This window comes from Tasmannia lanceolata, unplaced genomic scaffold (assembly GCF_043159265.1).
Source record: "Tasmannia lanceolata isolate RefF3 unplaced genomic scaffold, GAP_Taslan_0.1 ptg000029l, whole genome shotgun sequence".
Lineage (NCBI taxonomy): Eukaryota > Viridiplantae > Streptophyta > Magnoliopsida > Canellales > Winteraceae > Tasmannia > Tasmannia lanceolata.
Genome location: NW_027518706.1, coordinates 9,361,199 through 9,389,135, shown reverse-complemented (window position 1 = coordinate 9,389,135; position 27,937 = coordinate 9,361,199). Strand labels below are relative to the sequence as shown.

The 27,937-nt window shown below is 39.7% G+C and overlaps 1 protein-coding gene across 2 annotated transcripts in view; it reads right to left on the bottom strand.

Annotated features, from left to right (window-relative positions):
• Nucleotides 1-15,469: 15,469 nt before the first annotated feature.
• Nucleotides 15,470-27,937, bottom strand: part of LOC143859235 (transcription factor-like protein DPB) — a 31,034-nt gene continuing 18,566 nt past the window's right edge. Inside the window, exons 4-9 of one of the 2 annotated variants that reach the window (XM_077369938.1) lie at nt 22,683-22,745; nt 22,414-22,554; nt 22,180-22,248; nt 21,902-22,000; nt 19,855-19,925; nt 15,470-16,009 (exon numbers count right to left, since the gene is read on the bottom strand). In XM_077369938.1, the coding sequence (XP_077226053.1) occupies nt 15,772-16,009; nt 19,855-19,925; nt 21,902-22,000; nt 22,180-22,248; nt 22,414-22,554; nt 22,683-22,745 (681 nt within the window). In that variant the 3' untranslated portion in view covers nt 15,470-15,771. Of the gene's footprint in view, nt 16,010-19,854; nt 19,926-21,901; nt 22,001-22,179; nt 22,249-22,413; nt 22,561-22,682; nt 22,746-27,937 lie in introns of both variants that reach the window. The other variant, XM_077369937.1, reaches the window with a different exon arrangement.

Sequence of the window (27,937 nt, the reverse complement as noted above, 5' to 3'; positions counted from 1 at the left end):
GTTGCGGGTTTGTGGGTTTGAGATTAATCCATTGTAATCCTTGTATATTGTTTTCTCATAGTGGAAGATCGTGTTTCTCGCCCGTGGAGTAGGCTTGGCCGAACCAAGTAAAATCTTGGTGTTCATCTTGTAGCTTGATTTGGGTTATTTTACTTTTCCGTTATATTTGTGCACGATCGGATCGGATTGCTCCGCGGATTTTCTCAACACAAATTAAAAAATCACCATCTTTGGAACTTTGTATGTCCTTTTGGACCTTATGCATACGTGGACACCTTTGGTGGAGACTTAAGTATATATGTGAACTTTAAGGGCCCGCACCAATGGGGGTAGTATGTTGGCTTTTGGCTCCCGTCAGTGGGTGCTATGCATTGACCCTGTCAACAGGTATATGAACTTAGAAACTAGTTTCGAATTGCGGGCAGTCGGATAAAATAACTTGTTTTTTGGGCTAAGCCGATGACCGTTGGCTCTGTTCACTTGCGTTCCCTGGAAAGCAAATCCCTAGAAAACAACTTATTTTTTCCCTGACAAGACCTTGATAAGACAGAATTCTAGTGTTCACTTGCTTTCCAGGGAAAATAGAATTACACATGTGGAATATTTGCAAAAAATGACATGGAAAAGCCCATTTTCCCACCCTTTAGGGATTTCATTTCCGACCAAAAACACAAGGATTTCGTTTCCCTAGAAAACTAGTGCGAAAAGGAAGGGCAAGCAGTTTCCCTGGAAACCTTTTCCAGCGCAAGTAAACAGTCTAGGGAAACTTTTTCCTGCACAAATTCCCTGGATTTCTTTTCCTAATGCCACGCCAGATTCCCGGGAAACATTTTCTTTTCCTTTCCAGGGAAAACAAGTGAACAGAGCCTTTGGGTGAGTTTGTACCTTTTGATTACTTTCAGTAATCTCTTGAGACTTTGTGACTTCCCTCCATTGGGTCCCTCTTTGATGTGACACTGTGAGATATGGCTTTGTGGACTTTGTTTCTCAGTTATTGTATTTGTATCAGCACTTCATGTGTAGCTTATACCATCTTCGTTTACCTATTGATTCCCTCTTTGTAGCATGTTTTGACCAAGGTTTTAAATTTCAGTTTCGGGCGAAATTTTGGCCGAAATTTGGTAAAAGCTCTCGAAATATCATTTTTTAAGCCAAAATTTCGACCAAAATTTCTGTAATTTCGGTCGAAATTTGGTAAAGGATTAAAATAATATTAATTTATCAATTATTTCACCGAAATTTGGTACATTTCGGAAATTTTGGTTTCGGTGCGATTTCGTTTAGGTCCAGACCGAAATCCGAAAAATTTAAAACCATAGTTTTGACCCCACTTTTGCAGTGCGTTATTATGTACTGTTTCAGCTGACTATGGTTTATCATTTTCCGATTTTGACCCTCGTGGTGCGGACGAGGGAGCGCAGGCGTGTGTAGACACCCCATTTTGACCTGACCCCCAATTCCCCCCAATTTCCCCCAATTTCCAAAAAAAAATTGAATAAATTCCCGAAACCGATTCCCGAAGTGTTTAAAACTGATTCTCGAAGTGCCCTGAAAACCAAGTTTGAAATTTCTGAAAAATCGAGGTCCAATTGTAAAAAAGAACCTGAAAAATCCGGAAATTATCCATTCGCAGAACATTTTTAAGTCTCCGCAGAACCCAAGTGATCCCCAGAATCAAATGAATGTCCCGAGACTGGATTCAATCCCGAAACCCGAATCCTAAGAAATTTAACCCGAGTTGCACCCCAACCCTTTATTATCTCAAAACCAATCAAAAAGGGTGTGAAATATCAGGACAAGGTGTACCCATATCAATCTAAAAAGGAAGAGGGGGTGAGCATATATACGCTCAGTTTTAGGAGTCTTTTGCTAAGCAGGATCATCTCTTTGGCGATGGAAAATGAAACGAATGCACACTATCAAGGGCTGTCCAAGGAACAAGGAGGGGGCCGTATCTGCAGATCAAGGGGGTGTTTATTTCACCCTAAAAAAGGAGGCAAATGGGCTGATCGCAGCCCTTAAGAGAGAAAGAACCAAGGGTGAGGATCAGCCTAATGAAAAAACCCTAATCGCATCTTATAAAGGAGAGGAGAAAAATCGATCGGAGGGGAGCCTCATTCTCGAAGAAAAAAAAAACAGAGGGAGAAGCAGCTGAGGGAGAGAAAATCGGAGAGGGAGAGACGAGAGCAGAGGGAGATCTCATTTTTTTACAGAGAGAGAGAGAGAGAGAGAAAGAGATTGCAAAGAGAGGGAGAGTGCTTCTTCTCCGGCAAGCACCTCCTCCGACCAAATCCGCGCCACCATCTCCTCCTCCTTCTTCTTCCTCTTCTTCATCTTCTACCTCCATCAGAGCCGCACCCAACCACCTTCACAGCCTCAACCACCTCCATTGAAACCCACCTCCGCCTACCATCCTCTCCGGTGAGAAATCCTCAAATCCGACCATCCCTACCCTTATTTCCCACTCCCTCCTCGCCTCTACAATCTCCTCCATTCGTCAAAACCCACATCAAAGCCCCCGCCGCTACAGCCATCATCTCTTACCTCCACACCCTCTCTCAGCCATCTCCCTCCGACCTCCATTAAATCCGACCCAAACCCACTCCTTCCATCTCCACCACCACCATCACCGAAATCCGTCCCCACCGGCCAGCCACCACAACCTTTTCCCACTTAGACGCTCCCCCATTTGCAGCCAATACCTCTGCAGAAACCCTTCTTCCTCATCTTCTCACCACCGGAATCCGGGAACACACCCTAAACCCACTTCTCAAAACCCCCAAATCCGGTACCCCTATTATCTCCGACCATCTCAAATCCATATCCCTACCCACCATTTTCGTCTGCACCTCCACGGAAATCCAAATACTGTGCCCATCTCTCTGATTTAGTCGAGAGACCTTGGTTCTGTAGAAGGAATCTGCAAAAAAAAATAATAATAAATAAATAGAAAAGAGCTTCTGATTTGGGGAAGTTTGTTTTGATTCGGTTTGACAATTGCCTGTCAAAAGGAAGGTAATCCCTAGCTTTTCTTAGCATTTTTCTTTTTATGTTTAAATTGTGTTGGCTGTGGGTAATGTCTACTGATTGTTGAATATACTATGTTCATTCTACTCCATGAATGGTAGAATTGAGATGATAGGGTTTGCCATATAGAACTGTATGGCTTGGATTTCCTTTGAGAAGGGTATGAATGGTCTCGAAAATCAGATGATTTTGATCACATATCAGGTTATAAGAGCATAGCTTATTTTCCATTTTCCGGCTCAGAGCATGTCTCTCAGGCTTGCATCCTTATTCTCTATCATTGATCATGTCCTGTAATTCATATGTAGTGTTTTGATCTGTTTTTAATCATATATCTGCATTTATTTAATCATATTTGCGCTATAATGGCTTGTTGTTTGGGGTTAAACAATTTAGAGCATAATTGATGTATGAACCTTGTGAATAGAAAGTGAATAGGAGGTGAAAGTCATTTCCCTGAAGCATTTTCAGATAGAAGTAAAATGGTAAAATGGTTATATCAGGGAATTGTTTGGTTCATGGTGTTTTCATTTTGTCCAAATCCATTTACCTTTTGGAAAAAATCAGCTAGTGTGTCAAATTCCTATTAGATACACTTATTACGTTGATGGTGGTTCTTAGCTCTGTTTTTCATAGTTGTGGCATATTATCTCTTGTCATTTAATTCACGAACGCAGCTGTACTTGATGGTATTGCTAAGAAGCAACTTGTGAAAATGAATAGATTGTTGTTATATGTTCCGTCTATTTCGGGCCTCTCATAGGACAGATTCCAAATATGGCAAAGGTAGACTTTGGATAGGGTCAAAGTGGTCATGGTAAGGTAATGTGATGTTTGCTTGATTTGATGAGTGTATTTATGGCGTAGTTGGATTATGATAAAGTTCACTTTGGTTGGTAAGTATATGGCTGGCAATGCAAGCGGGGTTTCATCGATTGTATGCACCACTCTATTGGTTGCTCAAAAGGGGTCTCCATTTGATTTCATTATGCAATAAGGCATGTTGAGGAACTTAATGGACAAATGGCTTTATCGGGAGAAGCTTTAGATGTTTGAGTCGGGAGGGTCTTTGGAGGCCTTGCCAATGCGAAGGAGGTGGAAGCTTTCAAACCTTCTTTTTTTTGACCATTTTTGTAGCAGCAACAAAGGTAGCAGCATCCGAATCCTTCTGGCATACGGCGAGGAGTTGTCCCGCAGGCTCTGCACTGCAGCAGATATGGTATTGGTATCTTCCATATGTGAGCCCAGTGGGCATGCCCAGATGGTTGGCATGCGCCATAGAGCGAGCGGCCTTGTAGACACTATCTTTGGCATAAGTGATCAATCAAATCTCGAGAAGGTAAGCGGTTGTGTTTTCGGAGGGAGGGCGATGAAGGCGCTAGCCCAAGCCCATCCTTAGGGGACTTGCTCAGTCCGAGTAGAGCTCCCCTCCTTTGTATATAGGAGACTTGCCCAGTCTCATCAAAACCCTTGTTTGCGTCATTTGTGTCTCGGAGACAAGCCTTGTCTCATATAGAGAGTTTCCCCTTTAGGAGGCTTACCTAGCCTCATGTTAGAGTTGCCTCCTCTTTAGAGCGAGTCTTTGACTTGGTAGTGTTATTAGAGAGTCTCTGACTCATTTGTACTCCCTCCCTAGTGTTATTAGTTAGGAGTATTTCCGTTTGAGACTAACTCAGTCATATAGAGCCTTCCCTGCTTGGGATCTTAGATTGTTTTCTCTGTTCTTGGGGCGCTATCTTTCTTGTTATGGTTTGTCTCTTTGAGACGCTAGTTGCTTATTTGGGGTTTCCCCTTTAGATTTAGGGCTTTGCCCTAGTTTGTGGTGTTATTTGCGTGTTCCCTTTAAGATTGAAAACATTTAAAGGTTCAGAGCATTGGAAAAGCTTTAAAATCCAAAAATATCAGAAATTTGAAACTCAAAAATATTTGAAAAAAAACTTAAAAAATATCAAAAACATTTGAAAAATATTAAAACCGTTAAATCATTTGAAGTGTTAGGTTTTAGTTAGGAGAGTTCGTTTCGAACTACGTTGGCTTGATCCTCTTTCACGAGGTACGTAGTGCAGCTTGGGATTCTTATCCCGGGTCCAGCCAAACCTTTGTAAATAAATCATTTAACCCTTTTAAAAATACCAAAAATCTTCCAAAACATTGTTTTTCAAAAAAATTCTTCCTCTAGAGTTAGGACTTTGTCCTAGATAGAGAGTTTCAGAGTTAGGAGTTTGTCTTTTGTTGTGTGCTTGTTGTGTGTTTGTGTTAGAGTTAGGGGTTTGTCCTAGAGTTATAGGAGCGCCTCCGTCCGGTCAGTTGGCGATTCACATCGCCGACTGATGACTAGGGTAGGATACGTTAGTCCACCCTTTGTTTTCCTTAAGAAATACAGCCTAGTTACACATAGGTTGTAGGAATCACCTGCATTAGCCTAGGGCTAATCTGCATTTAGTTAGGGCATATAGGGTGTCATAAAATCCACAATTCATTGGAATTTAAATAATCGTACAATAAATTTTAATAATTGGTCCGGTCTTTTAGATCGAGTCTAAGATAGAGGTCTAGGTGTCTTAGGCATCCTAGTTTAGAATAGGCGCGAAGAACTACGTTGCCTTGATTCTCGTGGAGGCGGGGATACGTAGGCTTCTTTGGATGAATACCAGACTATCCGAGGACTCGGGCTAATCATTTAGAGTCTTATGATTTGTTGTGTAATAATTGTATTTCTTTTGATATGTTTTCTTACTTTCTTGTACTGATCCTATACCTTTAGCTATAGCTTGCATGTGTTTGCACATCAGAACTTAGACACCCTTTAGGCATGTCATTCATAACCTAGCTATGCGTAGGCAACACATCTTTCATTTTATTTTATGGGTGTTTATTATCTTTATTCTCAGGAAATGCATGCTTAGGTCCTGAGGATTGTTCCCATTTCCAATGATTTTTGCCCAAAACTCTTCGAGGCTAATAATAAATGGCATAAGAGACCAAGTGTTCGCACTCGGGCGAATTGGGGGCGCTCTTCGGACCTTCTCCATTCGTCATCAGGCACGGACCTTTTGTATCTCTGGTTATCCATTGCAAACAGAGCATTTGTTTTGGTTCCATGGCGTGTCCATGGATGGCGACTCTGAGTTATTTTTAGGTATATCTTGGTTTCGAGCCCTGGCTCCGGATCAGGATGTATCTCTTTCTTTTTATATCACCACTCATGCTATGCTGTGAGGGTGGCAACAGTTTCGAGAGTTCCCTGGTAGAGCTCTCCTTCACTTTGTGGAGATCTAGAGGATTGCAGGAGGGATCTCGCGTCCCTCGGCACCGTCCTCGGCTCGGGGTCCACAGCGTGACTCATCGATTTTGAGCTTTAGTTGATTCTTTTAGTTTCTTTAGACGGTGAGTATTGTTTAGGCATTGTTGAGACTATGCTATTTTATTTCATTATTGTTTATTGGGGAGAGTGAGAGGAAAGTTTAAATACTTTATTATTTGAATCATGTATGCAAGTACGGACCTTATAGATACTTTGGTATGGATGGTTTTGTTGTCGCTTTGTTAGCCTTGTATGCTTCTAAGGTTTTCTTGCAGGTATACGACGCTATTATATTTTCAGGCCTTGTGTGTACGGCTTGAGGGCGTGACAAAACCCGTGACCACTAGGTCAGAATAGAGCAACCTTACTGTTGCGCCAAGGCTCGCCCACTTAAGAATTTTTGTTACAACATAGAACGATATTCTTCTCTATATCTACTTGGGTGTTTTCATTTGATTGAGTGGTGCACAAAATTTTAGTGGTGTGAATAAAAGAACGATACTCTTCTCTTATATCTCAAGAGTTGTTAGATAGACAAGTGTCCTCTTTTGTGTGCTAGGAAGGAGAACGAATTGCTCTTATTATCTCGATGAGTGTTGGGAGAAAGAGTAAATTTCTTTTTTATCTTGTTCGTATTGCAAGAAGGCAACGATTCCAACTTGTGTTTACATATGTAGAAAGTATCATGGAAACCGTTGTTGTCAAAGCAACTACAGAAAAATTGAATTAAAAGCCTCTCCTTTATGGTGTTTGAAAAGAAGAATCGGACCATAGACCAATTTTCAAAGTTTCGGTTGAAGTTGAAAATCGTGGATGGATAAATGAAGTTTTTGGGAATGCGGCAAATACGAAGAAAGAAGATGAAGAAAATGCAGCACATGTCGCCGTTCATTTCTTGTTGAAATGCTGCCCTATTGTCTTTGTTGATGCTAATAATCGTAATCTAAGGGAAGAAAGAGACAAAGTCAAAGATTTTAAGAATCACATCAAGTTCCTTGAAGGCAAAATTGCAAAGCTGAAGATGAAAATTTCATCAAGTGCACATGATGATCAAAGTGATGAAGATTAGAAGTTCTTTGTTGTTTGGGATTTTGATTTAAGGAAGGGTACGTGTTGGAAATTGTAGATCAAAATCAATGTGTCATGTTTTGTGAAAAGTCTCTGTAGTCTTGTAGTTATTATGTGTGGAAAATTTAATTTTCTTTTTGTGAAACAACTAGTTACTCCAAAAGCTTAAGCTGTTGGAGAAGGCCTTATTTAGTCTTTTATACTCACCCCCCCTCACGTGTGGCTTCTCTTTCTTTGGGTTAGGCTACACATGGCACATGTGGCCCCGCTTTTTGGGTTGGCCAATGCATGTGGATTTTTGACATCAAGGAGGTTTGAACTGTAAGACCTTTGTTCTGATACCATGTGAAACTACCAGTTACTCCAAAAGCTTAAGCAGTTGGAGAAGGTGTTATTTAATCTTTTATACTTTTACACTTTTGTGTTTTCTATAGTCATTAATGTCTAGGCTAGAAGATTAGAGTCAATGGGGAGAAGTGTAGAGATTTCTTGTAAGTGTGTTTTGATACATACAAAAGTGTGTTTATTTTGTTGTTGCATTTGTGTTTTGGTGGAGCTCTACACAGGCCTTTGGCCGAGTATCTCCCAACCTCCCTCGCCTTGCTCTTATGATCACAACAAGGCATTATCAATCCATTCAAAGTGGGCCAACAAGTATTTCTTTCTATCCTATCTTATCTCCTTAAATGTAACCACTTGTATTAAAAGAGATGGAGTCGTGTAAAACGCATGAAAAAGAAAAGAGAGTTGTAAAAAATGTTTTGCTCTTATTGTTAGTTTTATTGTTTTCCATAAATAAAGAAAAGTCACTTCCTTCTTTATTCTTTGAGGAGGAATGATAGATGCAAGGGCCCTCTTTATGCAAGGCCCTCTTTATGCAAGGGCTGAAGAAGGGCCCTTGAATAGATCCACATCATTTTTACAGTCGGTTGAGAAACTGAATTTGGCTGCACTTGATGACGCGCGTGGATCTATTCAAGGGCCCTTCTTCAGCCCTTGCATAAAGAGGGCCCTTGCATCTATCATTCCTCTTCTTTGAGTGAAAAACCTTCCATGGTTGCTAAATTATAAAGGGGAAAAATCCAACATGGTGGAGGAACATAGAGGCAAATACTTAATATGAATTGGGTTAAAAAAGTTTATTACAATATCTCCAAGGACAATGCATTTTATTAGTAATTATTTTGTTTAGGTAGATACTTTGTGTATTTCGCCTGAACTTCAAAGATAACTAACTTAATCAGAAGGGAAGACACGTAGCTAAGTATATTTTATTCCTTATGTTTCTTCCTCTCGTTCCCCACTTTCTTCCCTCTATGAAGTTTCTTTCAATTTCTCAGTGACAATAGGCGACGGTATTTTGCCAACAATAGTATGTAGAAACAGGTGATGAATAAGAGAATACAAAAAATTCAAGCCATAGAATTTCTCAATTCTGACCAAAACTAATTATTAGATGGAATAACTACATTAGATCTAATAGAGTTATTTTCCCCTATCCAGAATGATATATACCAATCCAATTACGACTAGCTAGCTACGTTTAATGATAAATTTACAAATTTCAAAAATTTATTCTAGAGTTGGCGATGATCAGATCTAGACCAGTAGATCTGATTAGGTTCTAAAAAAAACCTGATATACACAAAGTAAAAGCTCAACAGTTATCTTCTTCAAACTGGAGGAGTTAGACTCTTCATCCTTTCAGAAAACTGTAACCATGCGAACTAGACCTTCCTAGGAATTAACTCTACATTCAAGTACATGTCCTCTATTTGTATGCCCGTTTATCAAATTTCACCATATTATTAAAAAAGGGTTAAATTAAATTCCTTTTTTTTTATGCTTTACTGGGTTTTGTTGAAGGTGTGTGCCTTGTCAAAAGGACTGTTTATCTCTCATTTCAAGTTTCTCTTCAAGCTTTTTCTAATATACGATACACTATTGACATGTCTACATCTTTAGTGTGCAGCTTTACACCTTTAATCACCAGCTTTACACCTTCCAACAGTTTTTTTTTTTTTTTTCAGTTTTTTCATCTTTCTTTATTTCTTTCTCTTTTCTTCTCTTTTTCCATCTCTTGGTAGGGTTTCCTTTATTTCAGTGGCTAATGTTATTTTTCTTTTGTCTTTCCAGTTTCTTCAAACTAATTCAAGCTATTTGTATCTCCCTTTTACACTACACAATTCAAATATGAAATACAAATCATAAAATCACACACATACTCCCATCACAGTCTAACAAAAGAGAATAACTTCTAAAATGCATAGTACTAGTAAACATTCATAAAATAAAAAACCCATTCTTCAACAATCATAAAATAAAATAAAAAAACCCATTCTTCTTTCCCTAATTTGAAATCAAAGAACCCAAGCAAACCCATTACTCACATGAAAATAAAACAAAAAACACACTAAAATTGGAGAAAATTAAGCAAAGCACTCTTACTAACTTACCTTGAAGAAAACAGATGGCTAATTCCAGATGGGTTGATCTTGATCTTATCCAACTCTTCTTGTAGAGAGAGAGAGAGAGAGAGTCCCAAGATGACATTTATCTGCATCTACACATGCACCTGAACTAGTCTGGGTGAAATTATCAAAAAGGTGGTCAGATGCAGGTGCAAATGCAGACACATGAAACACCTTAGTAAGCAGAAAAAAAAAATACAATCTATTAATAGAGTCTCCAATGATTAAGGAGAGAGTCTAAAAAGAGCGGGAAAATCACACCAGCAGAGAGTGCTCCTTTTGTAGAGAGAGAGAGAGAGAGGGGTCATTTTCTCTGGTGTTTGAAGACTGTGTAGGGGCCTGGACCTTGTACGTAGAACCCACGTGAGAGGGGTGTTGGGGCACGTGAAATATGGATAAATGGACCAATGAAGAGAGGCCATGTATGAGTCCACCATATGAACATTACTTGATAAGACTCTGGAGCGCGTGGTCTTTGGACTGTACATCTTTTTCTAATTTAATGAACCTTTTTCCCTCCTTATTGCCATAATGTCACTCCATTATATGCAGTGTTTTAGGTGGGCCCCACCAATGTAGGTTATCCATGGTACATGTTGCTGTGCATAATTGAAAACTTTTCGTAGTTTTGGATAAGTTTTCTTTTCTTTTCTTTTCTTTTCGGGCATGTCTGGGAACTATTAAAAAAAGGAATATTCATGGAATCGTTGTTTACTAAATTTAAGAGAGGGGCAGAGAGGTAAGATAAAATGAGAGACATCAGGGGGTGGTGAGTGAGCATAGCACAGGATTGTGTTGGAAAATGGAGAAAATAAAAACCTATTTTAATCATTAAACAGGAAATATTTTTCTGTCTTGTATCTAAGTCGCTAGCCCAAGGGCATGGTTTTAAATTTCGGGACCTCACCGAAACCGAAATTTAAAACCATGCCCTTGGACTAGCGACTTAGATACAAGAAAGAAAAATATTTCCTGTTTAATGATTAAAATAGGAAAAATATTTCCTGTTTAATGATTAAAATAGGTTTTTATTTTCTCCATTTTCCAACACAAGACCTCACCGAAACCGAAATTTCGACCAAAATCCGACGAAAGATAGAAAATAATATTCCATTTAATACAAAATTTTGTCATAAATTACTGAAATTTGAAATTTCGGACGAAATAAAGTAACGTTTCGGTTATTTGTGATTTTGGTGTCGGTCCAAAATTTTGGATTTCGGTCGAAATTTAAAACCATGCCCAAGGGTAATGAGACTACTTCCTGAAAGATCATTCTTCTGTCACCTACCAACAGAAGTATATAAACTTATCGGTATGCTTTGTTGTGATGAACTCATCCGTACTCTCCTAACTCGCGGCCCTCTCAAATCTCTTTCTCATCAGTTGTCTCTTGTCTCTACTGTTCTCTCACCTTGGGTAAACAAATATTCCATGAATTTTTTTTCACGGTTGCCAAATATGCCCTTTGGAATAAAAAAATTATGTCATCTTTTTTTGTCATAAAAAATATATTTTTTATGTCATAGCCGACCCCAACTAGTTTGGGACAGAGGCTTGGTTGAGTTGAGTTAACTTGAGATGAGCTGAGTTGAGTTGAGTTTTTTTTTTTTTGGGGGGGAGGGGGGGGGAGTAGACCCATGTGGTTTCAAAACGTGACAAGTACACCTCCACCATCAACTGTCCGTCAGGTTAACCTACAGAAAGACATTAACTAACCATGGTTAATATTTTGAGGACAGAAATACCCTCATTTGCAGAGGGATTAGGGTTACGCCATTTCTCACCGCCGCCATCACCCCTCCGGCCACCGCCCTTCGTCGCCACCTCCGCCGTTGCCAACTCCGGCCACTGCCGTCACCTCCACCACAGACAATCGAACCCCACCCCATGGCTACATCAAACCCAAATTTCAAGAAAAAAAAGTTTGATAAGAACAAAAAATAAAGCCCTAAAATATAAGGTTTTTTGTGCAAATCATTATAATGATGTGAATGAAGACAAATAAAACTCTTAAATTGAGGGTTTATGTTGATAAATCAACAAGGGTTTGAATCAAACCCCAATTTTTAGTTTTCAAGTATGAAAACCCTAATTTTCACTAGGGGAAGACGAGGACATTTTGGTCTTTTCCCGACGCCGTCAGCTCCGTCCAGTTAAAAAAACCCAATGAAACCACAGGAGGTCTTCTTGTAACTTTTTAAACTTTTGAGGTCAAGTTGAATGTGTCAGAAACCACAGGGGTCCAAGTGTATTTTTCCCTCTTTTTTTTGGTTGTCATAATTTTTTTGGGATTTCATATCTACACTCTTTGAGTGTGAATGGAGTGATCTTAATGATTGTTTTGGGTAGCCAAGTTGCTTTATAAGACGAGCTTTTACAAGGTGTTGCAGACACCCCCATTTTGCCTAGCCTCGATTGACGATAGTTCGTTTTGACACTCCGATGATGAGTAACTCTTGAATGCATCGACCGGAAGACTTTTGTAGTTTCTAAACCTTAGCTTACCCAACCAAAACCCAACTTGAAAAACCTCATAACCCAAAAATACCACATTAATCATAGCAAATTTCAGGCCCTGAGTCATTTACCATGGCAAGCCTCAACATGTAAACAAAATTAGAGTTTAGTTATGATAGTAAAGCTCACATTGCAAGCGCAAACCATCCTATAAAGATAAAAACCATTATTCTCTCTTTTCTGGCCAATCTTACATTGGCTAGAGAACCCAGAAATCTAAGAGGTTTAGGGTTCGATCATGAAACCTAAATCTTGTAGTTTTCTCCCATTAATGAATACACAGAAACATAGAAGTAGATTCATTTTGCTCTATAATATATAGGTTAGATTTGCCTTCTTTTAGCCTCATGATATATGAAATCAAGTAGGATAGAATATCTTTTCTGATTCCCCCCCCCCCCCCCCCAGGATAATACACCTCCCTTTTAACATGAATTGTGGGCAGACTTTAAACGATTTTTTACTTTAAATCACGTTAAAAGGGAAGTGTATTATTCTACAGGGGGCGAAAAAATCATCTCCCTAAAATTTTATGAATTGGTTATGTGGGCCTCACCCACTTCTTATCCTCTCCTTGCTCATTGCTCATGCCCTCTCAAGCCTCCCCTCTCACCTGCCTCTCTACCCTTCCCTCAATTCCATGAAAAAAAATTCATGGTGCCAAACATGGACTTAATTGGGTTCCACTTTTGCTATTCTTTCCTAAAGACAGTTATTGCACCTCAAAAACCTGCCAAAATGCCATTGGGAACACCTTGATCAGATGATCTTAGGCCTTCAATCCATCGGGCCCTCCTCAAGGTTCCACAGAGAAAAGTTAAAATCATTGAATTTTTTTTTGTAGAATATGACGTCCATTCGGGATGAGACCAAAACCATACTAAGTCACCTTGTAATGTTCTACAAGATGAATGCTACTGCTTTCAAAAACTACGTAGGGGTGCGATTTGGATCAGGTTGGGTTAAGCATTGGCTTAAAACTGAATCAGAATCAACCCCAACCCAGTTCGATTTTAATGTAAAACCACAACTAAAATTCTAAAAAATTGACCTGAGTTGCTTCCCTAATTTTACACCCTTTTCCCACTTAAAATGGGCGTAAAAATCATGAAAATTGTTTTACGCCCATTTTACTTCAAAAAAACCAGAGCCTATGTAAAAAAAAAATTCCATCAGAGAATATTTCCTGCAATCCAAACAGGGCCTTATCTCTTAAGTGCACATCAGTAAGAGGGTTTGTGATCACACGATTGTGATATGTGATAGATATTTTATGGTGGGCCCCGGTGCAATGCATTCAATGCCTGAAAGAGATGCACATTTTTCTCTCAAGCACAGAGGAAGAATGGAGGAACAGCTTCCACATCCAACACCTAAATGTAGAAAGTATGCACTCTTTGGACATCTCCATTCTCATTCAAAATCCAACTTTTCTCTACCACTAATCCATTCTACATCCATTTATGGAAGGATACTCAGGTGATCCACTTCACTTTAAAATAAGGTGACCAAGATGGACCACTTTCTCTTTCACCTCCCTGATAACAACAAATGAAAGGGAAATGAGAGAGACTACACTACACAGATCCTCTCTCTAGCCCAAAACTCCAAAACTTGACGGCGTCGTACCCGCATTTACAGTGCTCTCATAATCCTCGCGCCTTAAAGACGTAGGGTAGGGAGCGACGTGCTCGAATGTAATCCAGGAAAAAAAAAATTACAGATTGTTTTTTGAATGACAAAAAGAGACGGATGCAACACTACGCAACATGAGGACTTCCCAAGAGGTCACTCATACTATTTACTACTCTCAATCTAAGTCACAAATATCGTTCTTGGGAATTTCTCGACTAAGGAAAATAACGGGTTTATATATATATATATATATGAGGAAACTGTTGGTGAGCTTAAGCTCACCAAACTTATGGTGAGCTAGCTTGCCCAATCACATGGGTCCCACATTTTGGGGAGTGATCCAAACCATTCATTTGCAAGGCCTTATCATAGATAGGGGGTGTACCAAAAATCAGCTCCATAGGATCAACCTAACCCCTCCATTTGTGAGGGACAAAAATGGGGCAGATTTGTGTCTGTCCATTTTGTCCTCCACAAATGGAGGGGTTAGGATGATCCTATGGAGCTGATTTTTGGTACACCCCCTATCTATGTAAGGGACTTTCAAATGAATGGTTTGGATCATCCTAACAAAGTGGGCCCCCATGTGATTGGGCAAGCTAGCTCACCAACAGTTTCCTCATATATATATGGAGAGAGAGAGAGAGAGAGAGAGAGAGAGAGAGAGAGAGAGAGAGAGAGAACTGTTGGTGAGCTTAAGCGCACCAAACCTATGGTGCGCTTAAGCTCCCCAATCACATGGGGGCCCACTTTGTTAGGTGATCCAAAGCATTCATTTTAAAGGCCTTATGATAGATATGGAGTGTACCAAAAATCAGCTCCATAGGATCATCCTAACCCCTCCATTTGTGGAGGACAAAAATGGACAGATTTGAGGGGTTAGGATGATCCTATGGAGCTGACTTTTGGTACACCCCCTATCCATGTAAGGGACTTTAAAATGAATGCTTTGGATCACCTAACAAAGTGGGCGCCCATGTGATTGGGGCGCTTAAGCTCACCAAAAGTTTGGTGAGCTTAAGCGCACCAACAGTTTCCTCATATATATATATATATATATATATATATATATATATATATATATATATATATAATTTTTTCGGGTTTTATATCGGGAAAAACGATAAAAATAAAATTATTTAAAAAATATATAAATTAATAAAAAATAAAAAAATATCGTGATATCATCGCGATATTGTGGTGGCAAATGAAAATATCGCCATATTTTTAAATTCTCGGGATTATTTGAGATTTTTATCATTTTATCAGAATGAAGTGATAAAATCGCTATATTTTGAAAATATCAGAGATATTTGTGACATAGCTCTCAATCAAACATGCTTAACGTTGGAGTTATGATGGGATCTAGTGCATTTGTGCTGGTATGATTGCAACCTATTCTTTTGTCTGTCTGCTTTGTTGCACAAAACAGCACAATTGCATATTTCTACTAAGATAATGAAATTCATTTTCACTATAATAACAGAAAGAATAAAATGCGTTGATTACATTACCAAAACATGGATTTGTAGAACTTATCGCCTGACAGAAGCCCCTTGAAAGCAACAAGAATGGGAACAATGCGCTTCAGCCTGTGTCTTTCAATCCTTCAACAAGTGGGCAACCGTATCGAGCCAAGGAGTCTCATGGGCGGGTCCGCCTTTTTCTGCAAATTACTCTACACTATACAAAAAAGGAAAAAGAGAAAAGCGGCCCAAACTGATATAGAAGAGTTGAAATTACAGGTTATTGTTCATGCTTGACGCGGGCTTTTAGGATTCCAGGAACAGGAGGTGAAGTGGGAGGCTTACCCATGCTGTTGGGCATAGACGGATGTGGTATGTGATGTTGATAGGGGCCTAACCTGCTGGAACTCTCACCTCCATTTGTTGCAGTAGATTCATGGGTGCCATTGCTGTTTTGCAGTTCACTGAAGCTCATTGCCTTGAGAACATAAGCGTCATCATGCAGCTCAAAAGGGGTGCTGCAGTTGGCATTCATGGAAAAATAATGTCATCTAAAGATAAAAAGAGCAATCTACTTGAAAAATAGAATCATAGCATATGAATGGCATCATTAGGCCACATCACTGTTGAAAACTCCTACATGTGTTATTTTCTTTTATTAGCATTTTATTAGCCTAAATGTGATGGATGTCGACACCAACTATGGCCCACCGTACCCTTTTCCCAATGGATCACCTTCCTCACCTTTTTCCCAAGGGCTACTATTTTTAGTAAATAAGAGGCAAAAGACCCAAACCCTCGTATAAAAGACCAAAAGGAGGAATTTCTAGAAGAATCTTGGGGGAAAATGTTTAACGAAGCCCCTCTTGCATCAAGGCACACCCTCCTCTTTCCTCTCCCTTTGTTTTGTTTCTCTCCTCCCCTCTTCTACTATTCTACCTCCCTCTACTCCTTTCTTACATCCTACATTTATTTACCCACATTTCCCTCTTTCACCTTTCCGGGTTGGATCTATAAACTACACCCTCTTTATCCCTTTTTACCTTCTTTTTTTAACGGAGATCCCTTTTTACCTTTTTATAAATTGTTCCAACATTTCCCCCTTTTCCCCTTCTCTGTTGGATTTATAAACCGTTCCCTATTTTTCTCCTTCCGGTTAGGTTTTTTTTTTTTTCGAAAGATGAGGAAATTTCATTAATACTCTAAAAAATTACATTGGGGACCTGGAGTCCCTCCTATCATTACATAGTAACAGACAAAGCTGGCCAGGACATGCCCTGAGCCAGAAAGTCGAACAAAAACAACAGAAATCAAGACCCTTTCTTCCTGCACCAAGCTATGGGCAGACCTTACACTACACCCAGACCAAAAACTCAATTCCCTTTCAAAACCCATAGAAGGATTGTCTTCTCCTAGCATCGAACCCCTTCTGAAACCTTTAGAAGCCTCGGGAAGATCCTTTATTTCTTGAGATCCCGCTCCCAACTTTGCAAATCGGGGCAAAGGAATGGCATTCATCAAAACAGACTTGTCATCACCATCTAGATAGTCATTCAGTTACTTTTAGACGAGTCGCCTATGCCGAACACTTTTCCAACTCCTCCATAATATGCTGGATTTGAAAATTCGGCATATCAAGGAGGAGGTCCTCTGGAACCCGATCCAAAAATCCAGGATTTTTTCTGCTCGCAATCCTTTCTTCCACCAGCCGGATACCCACCGCCTTATTAGCTTCCCAGTTTTGCCTCCTCGCAGCCCTTTCTTCATTCAACAATAGTTTGAGGAAAGAATGTTTGTACATCGGCGAACGGGTGTCTTTGACCGTGGCAAACCCATAGAGGCTATACAATGTGAACGGCCTGTCTTGAGACTCTAACTTGAGTAGTTTCCATTGCTTACGAAGATCTCCCGGCAATTCTTTGTGGGTTGGCTCGTTGATGGACGCCCTCTCTTCATCATAGATCATCGATCTCATCCTCTTAAGGATATTTTCTAATACCAAGATTTCCATGAATAGCCGCCCGCTTCGTCCTCCAGCGCAAGAAGAAGATTCACCTGTATTATCGTGGTTTACCATTCCTACTTTGTTGAGGGTGAGGACAAATAATACCAGGAAGATCTGATGAAATCTTCTTTGTGACTCTTGCGCCTCTTCAAGATACTGAGCTAAAGATACCTTTTAATATCAATCTCAAACCCTAAAAACTTCCGCTCCTAGAAAAGAGTGCTAAAACAGAGAAGTACTCAAAACGCGTGTTGAATAAATAGGAATTATAGCCCACTCCCCAACAACCAAGAAACAATAAGATAATGGAGACATCAGCAATACTCTTTAGTCATTATGGCCTCCCATCTAAGGAAAGTACTGAAAGGTGGGGCTCCCCAACCCCAAAAAGCCAAAATCTACAACCGACTAGGGACAAAAACTAATGACTTATCCATAAACGGATCCAACCCTGGTCGATTTGGAGTAAATTTTTAGGAGATTTGAAAGTGTGTTGTTTTTCTTCCTTGACCCTAAATTTGCGACCAAAAGATTCTCCAAAATATTTACAAGGAGATTTTCTTTTGATCTTGTCACCCTGGCCAAGAGATTTAAACCATGATGATAGCCGCCAGGGGCTCGATAATCAAAGGTGTTCCTTACTTTTGAATGGAGGCCATCTATCTTGTTTTTCTTGGTGGACAGATCTAGCTAGGCAACTTTCCGCCTAGGGGCAGGAGGTTTTGGCTTAACTGACTCGGGACCCACCAAGGACAGACAAGATTGACCTAAGTTCCTATTTTCAGGTCCCACCACACCCTTTTAAAGCCCTATCTTAGCTCCATCCTTGGGCGGCACAACCGGAAGATTTGATTGGTTAGGTTTGAAATTTGAAATCATCAAGGGAGCCGAAGGCTCACCGGGAAGCCAGCCTTGAATCATCGGGGATCGTGCAGCCGGCGAGTGGTTGCCCAAGCCACTAAGGCCCAAGGAGGTAGAGGGCTCAGGAATGGATGAACAATCACATTTTTTATTTTCCTGAAGATCAACCCCGACGTAATAGATCTGACCTAAAATCCTGATTTTGACACAAAAACTGGGAAAATGCCAACGGGGTGCTAGGATTTTGGCCGAGACAAAACTCATACAATGCTGGTTGTTGCTTTCCATCTTGGTCTCCACAACCTTACCAAAGAGACTCCCTATAGCCTCCACCGTTGATACGGCCCAAGCGTGCAATTGGATACCATAAAAATTAACCCAATGAGCTTCCACACCTTGAAGAAACTCCCTTTTCCACGGTGAGAGAGAGAGAGAGAGAGAGTCAGATCCTTTAGCGAGAATCTGTGATGCTTGCATTTCTGTTTCAAACATAAAAAGGATCTCTCCGCCAAGATAGAAGGGCATTGTAAAGATGGAATGTCCCAAGACTTTTGTGCCCAACTCCAGAGATCCTCTAGGGTCCCATTATGTTTTTTCTTTTTCCCTATCAGGTAGGCTTTTAGGGTATTCATTCGTACATCCACTTCCCTACCCGGGATAGATAAAGATGGGCTCCCTAAACCCTTATGTGGGAAAATTTTGCCAGAGTCAGGCCATCCCCGGTTAGGTTTATAAACCATTCCCCCTTTTCCCTTTATTTTTTCTTCCCCTTGATGATCTTCATTCCTCTTCTCTTGATCTTCATCTTTTCTAGATCTTGGCCTTCTTTTCTTTCCATGATCTTGATCTAGGTCTTTCTTACTTTCATCTCCCTTTGTTCTGGATGAGATCTACCCTACTTTCCCTCAATCTAACTTTCTTGAACCTTTCTCATCCTATTTCACATTCTCTTGCCTGATCTTTCCTGGATCCTATTAGTTTCTCCTTCACCTTGCCTTGAACCCATTGCCGATTACTACACCGTAGCTACCCATAGGTATTACGTGAGTCATAGATTGGATTATTTCACATATCTGATTTTTATCATATATTATTTGAGATGTCATATGTCCAGTAACTAGCTGTTTTGTTATAGATTTGATGTACGGAACCTGGATGGGCAGCTGAGTTATTCTATTAGACCAATGGATGCATATGGTTATGATTTCCTACAAAATCCTGAATGTAATTGAATCTTATGGGATGTTTAATCTGATTTTAGGATACACATTACTGTTTTGATTTGAATTAGAACCCAAATTATGCTCCTAAATTCCTAGAAATCAACCTGCAAACTCTAGGTTTGCACAAAAGTGGTATCAGAGATTCACATCAGATCATTAAATTGCACGAGTTGACTCATTTTTACTCTGGCAAAGTTTCCATACAAATCAGAGTTTTTCCCTAACATGCTAATATTTTCATCTGCATAAATATGGGATGGGTAATATGAATTACCTATTGAAGTCAAAATGCACCAACTGCATATCTTCTGAAATCTCCACCTCAACAGTTGCATGCGGGCGTGTCTGTTGCTCCAAATATGCAAAAAGAAGAGTAGTAGTCAATACAGTTGTAAATATTCAAGCATCAAAATCATTATTTTGATGGGTAAGCTGGTCCAGACCATGATCCGCATGATTCACATATTATGCATAAACTAAAAGCTGTGTTTATATAAATAAATATGACATTAAACAAATTTGATAATATTTAGAGAAATAATGAATGGTGGTAAGTACATACTTGGCCATTTTCATCGACATAAAATCTAATGGCTAAAGAAAATATCCACTGTATCTGGTAAGATATAATATCCTATTGTATCTGCAAGGCCACTTTGCTAATACAAGTATTGAACCATCACAGATCACCAGAAGAGCGATCACTACAATGACCTTGCTTCATTATAATTACCCAGGTGTTACTTTGATCCATGTTTTATATAGCACACTATGGCGTTTAAAGAGGCCATCAACAGATGGTGAACCACAATCATGGTAGACTATAATGCCACTAAAAAAAAACGTAACATTTGTCCAAAAGCACAGAGATATTAAACTTAAGCCAAGTCATCACTTGGGAAAAATTCTAAGCATAAAATACATATTGGCTATTGATTTAAAGAAAACCAGTCAAAACTCTTTCCTTATTGAGGTTATCTCCACATTTATCACACTATTTCCACACTCAAAAAAGCAAATTCTTTCACTCACAATCAATTTAGACCATCTTTCTACAATTTCCTATGTGAGATAGTAATTGCAAAGAAACATATTTAGGGAAGTTATCTCCAGATGTGATGAGATCAATCTGCTTCAATTCTGGGTCAGAATGTTCACATGTTTTGATCAGAAACCTTATATCAAGAAAGCAAATTATTCATGAATCATACAGAAATCAGGCATTATTTTGGGAAAACCTAGGAGAAACTAAAAAAAATGAAACATAGAAAAAATGAAAATATAAAATTTTTATTAAAAGAACATATATCAAATCTAACCGTTGAAAATATAATCTGGCCATATGGGAAATCCAATAATAGCATCTTTATGTTACCATATGAACCAATATTTTGAGGCTCGAAGAGAAGTTGTTATTGGTTGATAAATTATAAATATAAAGACATCTTACAAAGGGATATTTGGAAGCTGGGCATCAAAAGATTATAATTTTTTTGAAATTTTCTAATGAATTTTATTTTATTTTTTTGAATGATAAATTTGCCAATGAATTTACATGGTGAGGATATGAAAACTATCCCATCAATCCAAGATAAACTCTAAAATATCAAAGAGAATACAAGATATCTAAAATCAATATTTTAGGCATGTATTGGCAAAAAAATCCAATAATATCATCTTTTTGTATTTGACTAACCAAAAAAAAACTGATATTATCGAATGACTAATATTTTCTCATGGATTATTTGTGGAATTTGCAAAAATTTGCAAATTTTGTAACTATCTTCATTGCTCACTTTCTGCAGACCCCTCATCACCTTATTTTCCAAAACTGGCTCCCAAATAATCCATAAGAGACCAAAATGACCACAAACTCAATTTGATATTATTGACATAGTATATTAATTCTCATTCGGTCATGTTAGCTGACTCTTATGCATGGCAGAATCTTGTCTCACACTTGGACTCCGTTTGGGACCTTGCTGAATCAAACTTTTCGGCCTGGACTTGCGTCTCCATTGTCACACTAATCACTTAATAGAAACAAATGTATGAAGAGAAAATAGTTTTATTCAAATGAGAAATGAATAATAAGTACCCATATTTTTTTTTTAATTCTCTTTGGTTTTAATGTATTACATGACTAGCAAAACTGAAGATAATATAGAAAGGGGAAGTGATATACTCGCCACCTTTTCTTCCCTGGGCCAGCCCCCTCTAGTGTATTTATGACTACTCTTTCACACTACAAGCAGATGGCCCAAGTAAGAAAGGGGGGTGAATATATCATCTCCCTATAGAAAATAGCTAAAACACGATACCTGAACCAGAATAAAAGGTAAGGCCACTCCCCCAGAAGGTGTGTTTCCTGAGGCATATAATTGCTCGTTCCGCTGTATCAGATTTTGTAGGCCTACGAACTTAATGTAAGAGAAAAATTAGTGATCACCCATTAATTAAGCAATAAATTATCTATATGAAGATAATTCTGCCGAAAATCTTTTCCCGATTTAATACAAATAGGTCAAAATCGGGAAGCCAATGACGACTGGAAGCACAAATTTTGACCCAAGTTACGAATATAATTAGAATAGCATACTTGTTCCTCCAGTTCTTGCAAATATGCAGCTTTCTTTTCAATCCTATTTCTCAGCCCAATACGCTCTGCCTGAAATAAATACAAAATGCTCAAACGAGAATTTCATAGGAGAAGGAACATGTAAACTTTATTCCTGTGACAAGCCCAACATAATAAATACTTCATATTAGAGCTATGGCATTCACTCGACAAAATGGTGACTGTCAGATAACAGAGGAAATGGTTTACTCAAACCTTTAACTCTTCGATGTCATTCAGGCTAGTGCGAGGCAAACCCTTCCATTGTATTTCCTTTTTATCCTTTGATATAATATCCATTGCCATGAGAACATTGAGGGCATCATAGACCCTACGCCGTATATTTTTCTCATCATACTGTTGCTGTTCAAAAAAAAAGTAATTCATAGAATAGTGGTCCATCTTACCATCGCATAAAATAGATGAATAAAAAGGTGGAGGAAATCCCTCTAGGTAATCACATTTACATGTATAACAATTTTTACCTGATCTGGGGAAGCCAGAGTACTGCTAGGATCTGCAAATTCAGCCACAAGTTCATCTGCAACCTGAAAAATATTTTAATAGTTTAGGGTAAAGCATAAAATACATAAAAAGAAACATAGAGAAAATGGAAAACACCTGTAGATCGTATCAAGAGAAACCCAGAACTCAAAAAATAGAACAGATAATAATCAGGAGAGCAATAACAACATAACAATGATTCATTGAAACCAGGAATTTAAGAAGTTACCAACTCTAGCACGGCTGTCAATGACAACCCAGACAGTAGCAGATCCCAAACCAATCCAAAGTAGTAAAGAATCAATCCAAGACAATACACACAGGGGTGAATGCATCGCACCAAGGATAATTCAAATGTTAGAAAGTTCTTATTGAGGACTAGCCCCTTCATTCATCTAAGAAAATTGAGAGAATCACCTTCCAAAATAAGTGTGTTAAGCATATCCCGATGCACTCTGCGAATCCTTAACACACACACACACACACACCCCCCACCCCCCCACCAAAAAAAAAAAAAAAACACACACCCCACGCCCTGTGTCACGCAGTAGTCCCCCAATGGCAATCAGTCCAGGATTTCCAAAAGTGGATCCAACAAGGTTTAGTTTAAGAAAGTCATGAAGCGGTGGAGACAGCTTATCTACCGAAACTCTGCGGAGCCAAATCTCATCCCATAAGCTCTTAATCACGGAAGCAGTGTAACCTCGGAACTCAGAGAGGAATTCCACCCATTTGATAATAATGTGAAGGATCTACTTCTGATTGCCATAACTTTTTCGAGAAATCCATAGAAAATTACTTTTCCTTCATAGTATCCAAAGAACTGCAGCTAATGCCAATCCCTAGAGGATGCACATCTTTCTTTTCCTTTCTTTTCTTTTCTTTTTTTTTTTTTTTTTAAATGACAATTTTATTGATTAAAACAGAAGCTGTAATACATACAAAGGGGACAAGGCGTCCCACACTACGATTACAACTGCTAAACCCTAGGCACCAAACCTCTCACCTCACCAACTCCATCGCCTTCCAACGCTCAAGGGCATGTAATCTCCACCTCATCCTTTTTCACTTCCTCTTTCGCCAAACGGTCTGTCTTCTCATTAGAAGATCATTTCATGTGCACAAACTTGGAGTGAATAACTGAACAAATGTCCTTTACTTCCGTGATGATGTCCGCCAATCTCCAAGGGCCTGGTTCCTTATTACTTGCCCACGCCAAAACATTCATCGAGTCTCCTTCAATGATTAAGGGCCCTGGCCTATGAGTTGTGAACCACCTTAATCTCCATAGAAGAGCTCGCCCCTCCACCTCATTAGAACCACAGACCTTGGCTGGTCTGGAGAAGGACGAGAGACTACAACCATTTTCATCGCAAAACACTCCAAATGCGCCTTTCCCAGGTTTCCCCATTGAAATTGAACTTTAGCCAACTCGAGTTTTGGTGTGTGTGTGTGTGTGTGCCCTTTTTTTTTTTTGGGAGTGGGGGGTTGGGGGGGGGGGGGGGGGGGGATATTTTATCCCTCGACCCTTTTTTCGAGGATGGATGGTTTTCTAATTCCTCGTAATGACACCCATATTGTAGAACGATAATGCTTTTTCACTCCTTCCCCAAGAGATAAGGTCAACAGTCAACTTTGATTTCATTTATGATCCTCCCAACCCGCCTCTCTTTGACTTTGAAGATGTGATTGTTCATCTCCTTCCACAAATGCCAAATCACAGCGTATAGGTCTAATCTACAAAGGATATGCCCGGCTGTACCAAAAGGTCTGCTACTCCAATGCAAGATTGTCGCCTTGATAGAACCATGAGATACCCAAAGAATTCTGAAACTCTTTTCATAGCCCATCAAATCCGATGAGCAAATGGGCTCATAGCAAAACGTAGTCCAGTTTCTCTTGCTTGCATAGGATGTACCAATTAGATAGTTGGAAAGCACTTCTTTTTATACGGCCACAAGTATTAACTTTCTTCACCATTGTCGGGGTAAAAGCTGTGATTCGTGGGGGAGCCGACGTACGCCATATTTCCATATAACTTGTGATTGTCATGTCCAACAGAAACAATCTGTGAAAAAGAGCGAACCGTTGATGTCAGAAATCCTAACCCTATGATTAGAATTTGACGAGGAACAATATTGGGTGCCTAAAAGACCTAGAAGAATGGACTCTCTATTTCCATATCCTTAATGTTCCCCTAGAGCTTCACCACGCAAACAACTCCCCATCTCCCCTCTCTCCATGTAGTCACACTCTGGTCCCTGTTTGCTAGGGGGTAAATGTCTGGGAATGCATGGCACAACAAAGACTCACCTAACCGGAGATCTACTCAAAAACAAATCTGCTATCTCCTTCTCACTTGAAATATGACTAATGACTCGTACAAAGGTATAGACACAAAAATGGACTTCCACGCACCTGAACATTTTCCTATGTCGGGGGTTCCTACACTCCCAATCCCCCCACCCCCGCCCATATTTGTCCCCTATAACTTTGTGCTAGAGAGCGTTCTTTTCCTCCCAGTATCTCCATAGTCATTTGCCCAATAAAGCTTTGTTTCTCATTCTTATTCTATCGATCCCCATTCGTCCCTATTCCTTCAACCTACACACATCCTATTTCAAGAGACGATTCAATTTCCTATTCTTCTCCCCTCCCTCCCATAGGAAATCCTTTGTAGCGGCTCTATTCTCTCTACTACCTTTGTCGGTATCTTGTATAAAGACATAATAAACTGGCATGTTTGTTAGGGCCACCTTAATAAGGGTGATCCTACCACCAAAAGATATACATCGCTTCTTCCATATAGAAAGTTTCATTTCCACGCTTTCCATCACTGGGTCCAAAAGTGATGCTTTTGGTATTCCATGGCCCAAAGGAAGGCCGAGGTAAGTGATTGGCAAATCTACCTCTCCACACCCACATATCTGAGCATGGGCATCACATCTTCGTTTTTAAACACTGAGGTAGATTTGACATGGTTGACATGGTCATAACTCGGGAGAATCAAAGGAGTTTATTGACTCTGTAGGGCAAAACACAAAATGCAGATGTGGTGCAACATAGAACGTGGCCGAGGTAAAAAGGAGTCGACTAGGGCGAGTTCCTTGTCGAGTCGAGGAGTTTTTAAACACTAAGAGCTTCCACCACCTTTATGAATAAGTAAGGTGTTAATGGGTCACATTCCTTGTTGCTCGCGTACTGCCGAAGAATCCAACCGAGGCCCCATACACCAAGATGGAAGAAGATGAGATAGATATGCATTCAATTATCCATCTTCTCCACTTTTCGCCGAACCCATCCTTTCCTGAATAAAGTCCAAGAAATTCAAGTCTACATGATTGTTCTTTAGGGGTGCAACTTGGGTCGAGTTGGGTCGGGTCCGGTTGAGGCCAACCCGAGGAACCATTTACTCAACCCAAACCCGACCCAACCCGATTTGGTTCAAGTTCAACCCGACCCAACCCGAGGAACCCATTTTCCAACCCAAACCCAAGTTTTGACCCAACCCGAGTTTTTAAGCTTACTAAAAACTTTAAAAAAAAATTTGATAAAAAAATGTTGGGTTTCACTCAGGTCGGGTTGCTCAAGCCCTCAGCCTGAACCCGAACCCGAAATCAATCCGGGTTGGGAACCCGAACCCGAACTCAATCCGGGTTAGGAAAACCCAGCCCGACCCGACTTTTTTTCAGGTTGAACCCGAACCCGAGTTTCACGCCCAGCTTTCTCCATGGCAATCTTGCAAATAATACCTTTTTCACCACCCCTTCTCCTTGAATTGATGATCTCATTCTCAATAAGTATTTTGTTCAGTATGTCTCCCTTTTACAAATGCTACCTAAAACTGTGAGATGATGCTCTCCATTGCTTCCCTAATTTTCCTTGCTAAGACCTTGGCCAATATTTTGTATGCACTGTGTACTAGGCTGATTGGCTAAAAATCCTTTAGCTCAATGGCTCTATCTTTCTTTGGGATAAGCATGATAAAAAGTGATGTTCATCTCTTTTCTCAATATACCTCCTTTGTGAAACTCTGCCATTAAGGACAAGATATCCTCTTTGATTACCCTCCAATACTTATTATAGAACACCAATAGAAAACCATCGAGGCCTGAAGCTTTGTCTTTCTTCATGCTGAAGAGTGCAGTTTTGTTCTCTTCTTCCTCAAAGGCCCTTTCTAATCACCCCCTCAGTCCGTGACTTAGCTTTTTATAAGCCGGTCCTCCATGTTTAGCCTCCAATCATAGTCCCTTGAATAGAGCTTTAAAAAATACAGCTTAATCATATTCCCGACACGCCCTTCCTCTTCGACTACTTCTTCCCCATCTGCACGGCAATTAATCATGTCGATTCTTCTTCTAACATTCGTCATCCTGTGCAAGAATTTAGAATTCTTGCCCCCTTCCTTAAACCATAAACTCGGGATTTTTTACACTAGCTTATTTCCTCTCTTCACATGAGCTCCTCGTATTCCATCTTGAGCGACCGGCTTTCCTTCTAATCTTCATCCTCCAACTTGCTTTCTTATTCCTTTCTATCAAGGGCCTCTATTTCCCGCAAGACCAGCCTTTTCTGAATTTGTGTTCCTTGAGGCAAATGACAAATGATGAAACGGCGTGGAAAAATCCAGGCGATCCCAAAAGGTTCAGCAAAAAATACCAAACCACTCGAACAACAAAGCTATGTATGAATAGACGATCCACTGACTCCCCCATACGCCACACATAAAGCTATTGATTAGTGATGAGTTGATGTCGATTACAAAGATGATCCACGGTGAGGATTTTGTACAGGTTAGAGGTCCAGCAAAATGCGGCACCTGAATCTTCCAAGCATTTCTAGCGGGAGAAGTAGCTGCCACAAGAATAAGGAGCTGATAGAAAGATCGATTCGAGAAATTCCCATCTGATTTCGAAACCCAGATTCTTCTATCACTGTAGTCATTCGTTGTTAATGATTTTCTATACAAGGATTTAACTCCAACAGCACGGTGGAGTTCGTTTGGGAAATTTTTTGGGAGGCTGTGATTTCTTGTTGTTCCTACAACCTATTCGGAGAGATGTTGGAGGTCGGTCAGTTTCGAACAACTCGAGTGAACCACATTAGAGATAACAACTGTAAAGTTAAATGGTAAAAATTACCTTGCATGGTCAAGATCGTCGTATTGTTTATCAAGAGTGAAGGTAAACTGGGTTTCTTGAATGAAAATATTTATGAATGTGTTGTAGATCATCCC